Below are 5,362 nucleotides of genomic sequence, written 5' to 3'. Positions count from 1 at the left end.
GATCTGTGTGTAGTAAATAAAATAGATTGTGAAATAAAAAAATGAATAGAGAGATTTTGATCATATATATATATATATATATATATATATATATATATGATCAAAATCTCTCTCTCACACACGCACAATGTTAGATGTGCAGGAGAGATGACCTCATGCCATCTCTCCTGCACATCTAACATTGTGTGTGTGTGAGAGAGAGATTTTGATCGTTGCAGTGCAGTTTGAGGACAAAGCTGCGCACTGGTGTCGGCTCTACTCTCCCGTTTGCTGCCCTGTGTTTGGTCTGTCTGGGGTCCTGGGGGCGGTGATGTGGCCCATCGGTGGTTGCCGTGTCTGTATCGGGCCCCTGCCTGCTTCGCTGGTGGGATGATGGGGTTTTTGCACTATCTTTTACTGTTCTTTTGCATTGCGATCATTGTGTAGGTTTTGTCATTTTTTGTATCCCCTTGTTTCTTATGTGGTCTGTCATTCCTGTAGCATGTGGGATTTTTTTTTTTTTAATTATTTTTTGTATGTCACATAGTTCCGTGTGTGTTCCATATGTTGTTTCAAAGTGTTGGTGTCTTCAGTATTGTTCTGCGGTGTAGAAAATGGTAATAGAAAAAAAACTGATACAAATCACTGATACTGTATAAATCACTTTAGGATTTAATTTGCACTTTTGAAAATGTGCCTCTTCCCTTGGTTCACTGCACATCTTGTGCTCATTGTTTGTGCACTGTTGTCTTTGTCTCTTGTCTTTTGTTTTGTTGTAGTGTATAGCTTTTGTGTTGGTATAAAAAAATAGATTGTGAAAAAAACAGAAAAAAGAATATAAACCCCAAATATCCAAACTCGCATTCAACAGAAGTCATCAAGGAATCACTGAACATTTTTGTGAAACAGTATTTTTTCATTGAAAAACTGTCATTAAACATAAGAAGTACATTAAAAGGATGACTTAAAATCCAACAATCAAGACAATGATGGAATCAGTTTTCATGCTCTCATTATGTTAAAGAAGAGTATTGCTTATGGATCCTCTCAGAAATGAAAGTTCGTATGAACAGAACTCGTAACTGGTGCCAATGTTCGGCTGTTACCAATGTTGCTGAAAGATTTTCTCCCATCATTTAGTCTTTGTTTGCAGAACTATTTTTACAAGCCTTGAGACATTTTGAAGCATTTAAGAATAATTCACAAATAAACAGTTTATTATAAAAAAGGAAACACTGAAAGTAAATTGCACACAAGCATGGCAATTTTCTCATTTTTAAGCAAATATACAACCCTGATTCCAAAAAAGTTGGGACAAAGTACAAATTGTAAATAAAAACAGAATGCAATGATGTGGAAGTTTCAAAATTCCATATTTTATTCAGAATAGAACATAGATGACATATCAAATGTTTAAACTGAGAAAATGTATCATTTAAAGAGAAAAATTAGGTGGTTTTAAATTTCATGACAACACCACATCTCAAAAAAGTTGGGACAAGACCATGTTTACCATTGTGAGACATCCCCTTTTCTCTTTACAACAGTCTGTAAACGTCTGGGGACTGAGGAGACAAGTTGCTCAAGTTTAGGGATAGGAATGTTAACCCATTCTTGTCTAATGTAGGATTCTAGTTGCTCAACTATCTTAGGTCTTTTTTTGTCGTATCTTCCATTTTATGATGCGCCAAATGTTTTCTATGGGTGAAAGATCTGGACTGCAGGCTAGCCAGTTCAGTACCCGGACCCTTCTTCTACGCAGCCATGATGCTGTAATTGATGCAGTATGTGGCTTGGCATTGTCAGGTTGGAAAATGCGAGGTCTTCCCTGAAAGAGACGTCGTCTGGATGGGAGCATATGTTGCTCTAGAACCTGGATATACCTTGCAGCATTGATGGTGTCTTTCCAGATGTGTAAGCTGCCCATGCCACACGCACTAATGCAACCCCATACCATCAGAGATGCAGGCTTCTGAACTGAGCGCTGATAACAACTTGGGTCGTCCTTTTCCTCTTTTGTCCGAATGACACTACGTCCCTGATTTCCATAAAGAACTTTAAATTTTGATTTGTCTCACCACAGAACAGTTTTCCACTTTGCCACAGTCCATTTTAAATGAGCCTTGGCCCAGAGAAGACGTCTGCGCTTCTGGATCATGTTTAGATACGGCTTCTTCTTTGTACTATAGAGTGTTAGCTGGCAACGGCGGATGGCACGGTGAATTGTGTTCACAGATAATGTTCTCTGGAAATATTCCTGAGCCCATTTTGTGATTTCCAGTACAGAAGCATGCCTGTATGTGATGCAGTGCCGTCTAAGGGCCCAAAGATCACGGTCACCCAGTATGGTTTTCCGGCCTTGACCCTTACGCACGGAGATTCTTCCAGATTCTCTGAATCTTTTGATGATATTATGCACTGTAGATGATGATATGTTCAAACTCTTTGCAATTTTACACTGTCGAACTCCTTTCTGATATTGCTCCACTATTTGTCGGCGCAGAATTAGGGGGATTGGTGATCCTCTTCCCATCTTTACTTCCGAGAGCAGCTGCCACTCCAAGATGCTCTTTTTATACCCAGTCATGTTAATGACCTATTCCCAATTGACCTAATGAGTTGCAATTTGGTCCTCCAGCTGTTCCTTTTTTGTACCTTTAACTTTTCCAGCCTCTTATTGTCCCTGTTCCAACTTTTTTGAGATGTGTTTCTGTCATAAAATTTCAAATGAGCCAATATTTGGCATGAAATTTCAAAATGTCTCACTTTTGACATTTCATATGTTGTCTATGTTCTATTGTGAATACAATATCAGTTTCTGAGATTTGTAAATTATTGCATTCCGTTTTTATTTACAATTTGTACTTTGTCCCAACTTTTTTGGAATCGGGGTTGTATAAAAGGTATAAGATTATATTATGTGTAATAGCTGTTCCTAGTTGTACTGTGTATCCACCAGGCTAATATCTATCAGAAATTCTCAATAATGACTTAATTTCACTAAAACACACCTCACTGTGTAAAATCACTGTGGATTACAACAAGCTAACACAAAAATATTATTGTAAAATTTAGACTCTGCAGGATCTTGACTTTAGAAAGTGGGATGTATATGAACTTACTGAAAACTTGTTTAGTGCTTTTTAGCTTTTAGTTATAACTTAAGGCCTGTTTCATAACAGAGGAAACATATTGTAGTTATTATAATTATAAAGAAGTACAGGTCTTTATAAATAAAGAATAAAGAATAGTGAAGTGCAAGTTGGGCTTTATTCTACCAAGAATAAGACATTAGTTTACCTCCAATATTGTCTTCCTTAAAATAACGTATTACCACAACATATTGTCAGTGTAAAAATGATGGTTAAACTGATATGATGAAGAAGTGAGGGTAAACATGTAAGAGCTCCATCTTGTGAGAAAAGCACGACTCTGTTCCAGTCATGTGTAGTGCTTTTTGTACAGTGTAGTTGGGTTTCCTGTCACTGTGGGCCTCAGAGCGCAGTAGTACAGTGCAGAGTCTGTCACTGCAGCAGAGGAGATGAGCAGATCCACTTTCTTACTCGTTTTATCAAGTTTGGTGAACAATCGTGGATGAGGGGGTTGAGTGTGTATGATACTTCCACTGCTTTCAAGAATCAGCAGCAGAAACTCAGGTCTTGATCCAGGTTTTTGTCGATACCAGTGGAGACTGGTATCTGATCCAGTATATCCAGTATATGTGCAGGACAGTGTGGTGTTGCTGCCTTCAGTTGAAAATACATTAGTTTGGTCTGATTTAATGCTGTTGTCAGCAGCCTCTGCTATAAAAAAAAAAAACATTATAAGAATATTGTGATATTTGCATCATAAATGCAGATATTCATACAGAAATTGTGCTTCTTAATGATAAAAAAAATTATTATTTCATGTGTAATGTATATGACTTACCAATATCAGTGATACTGAAGAAAACTAAGAGGAGTAACATTGTTATTCTGAGTGTTTAGTTCAGACCTCTAGCTTTAGAAATCGATGCCTGTGTTGAGCATGTGAGATTTTCTCTGACGTCTCGACATGTTGCTCCACCCACTCATATTTATTCATATTCATGACAACTGCTTCAGCTCAGAATGAAAATGTTAATTTTATTGATTCAGTCTGCTTGTTTAACATCCTATAAATATATAGAAAAATACCATCAACAATAAAATACACTAGATCATGAATTCATATATTGTTACTCCTTTCTTGTGACAACCTTTTTTTTTTTAATTCATACTCTTGTATGAACACTGTGGTCACTTCAGCTTAAAAAAACTGTCAACATTCCACACACAAATATTTGAGTAAAATGTACTTTTGGATAAAAATTCAAGTTATTTATTTAAAGTTCATAAAACTGTGTGTGTGTGTGTGTGTTTTAGAGGAGTTTGTTATAGGAACAAGTATTTAACGTTCCCTGTATTTGAAAATTGAATTGGATGTAACCTATAAATTTGTGTTTGAATAAAGTTACATTCACTCATAATTCTATATCCAGTTCTTGGTCATTACGAATGGAAGTTAGTCTGACTTACAAATGTGTGTTTTATATTGAGTGCTAAGTTTAAAAAATCTGAGGGGAGAAACTGAGTCAACAATTTGTGTTTTGCAGAAATATTTTTGCATTAAAATTCTTTGCCAAATTTTGGGAGGAAAAAAAAACAACTTTCAACTTCAGACTTCAGTTCTCTAAAACAAAAATGATGCATTTGTACAATATACTAATATTATATAATACTATGCTAATATAAGGCGGCACGGTGGTGTAGTGGTTAGCGCTGTTGCCTCACAGCAAGAAGGTCCGGGTTCGAGGGCCGGCGAGGGCCTTTCTGTGCGGAGTTTGCATGTTCTCCCCATGTCCGCGTGGGTTTCCTCCGGGTGCTCCGGTTTCCCCCACAGTCCAAAGACATGCAGGTTAGGTTAACTGGTGACTCTAAATTGACTGTAGGTGTGAATGGTTGTTTGTGTCTATGTGTCAGCCCTGTGATGACCTGGCGACTTGTCCAGGGTGTACCCTGCCTTTCGCCTGTAGTCAGCTGGGATAGGCTCCAGCTTGCCTGCGACCCTGTAGAAGGATAAAGCGGCTAGAGATAATGAGATGAGACTATACTAATATAGAAAATAAATGTTATTCCTTAATTGCCGTTCTTACAGCTTGTAGAGCAACATAAATAAAAATACAGTTTTTGCCCCAAGAATCTGAATTTTATTTAAACACCATTGGTAGAATTCATAGCAAAGTTTTGAGACCCAATAGGCATAAACTAAAAAAAAAAAGGTCTTTCTTGTTGCTTTACACAACTTTTGTCAAATTGAAGATAGCATAACGCGGTCAGAGCAGCGCAGTGGTTAGCATTGA

At 37.2% G+C, this 5,362-nt stretch overlaps 1 gene segment (V, D, J or C); it reads right to left on the bottom strand.

Moving 5' to 3' along the window:
* Positions 1 to 3,471: 3,471 nt before the first annotated feature.
* LOC132884041 (T cell receptor alpha variable 6-like) lies at positions 3,472 to 3,949 on the bottom strand (the record flags this gene model as incomplete). The annotated part of the segment is given in 2 exon segments: positions 3,472 to 3,782; positions 3,910 to 3,949. Coding segments are annotated over 2 exon segments (351 nt in total), but the record flags the coding sequence as incomplete, so codon positions are not given.
* Positions 3,950 to 5,362: the final 1,413 nt, after the last annotated feature.

The sequence above is a fragment of the Neoarius graeffei genome, chromosome 1 (genome assembly GCF_027579695.1).
Source record: "Neoarius graeffei isolate fNeoGra1 chromosome 1, fNeoGra1.pri, whole genome shotgun sequence".
Classification (NCBI taxonomy): domain Eukaryota; kingdom Metazoa; phylum Chordata; class Actinopteri; order Siluriformes; family Ariidae; genus Neoarius; species Neoarius graeffei.
Note: the sequence above shows the minus strand (reverse complement) of the source record. Positions and strands in the feature narration are given on the sequence as shown.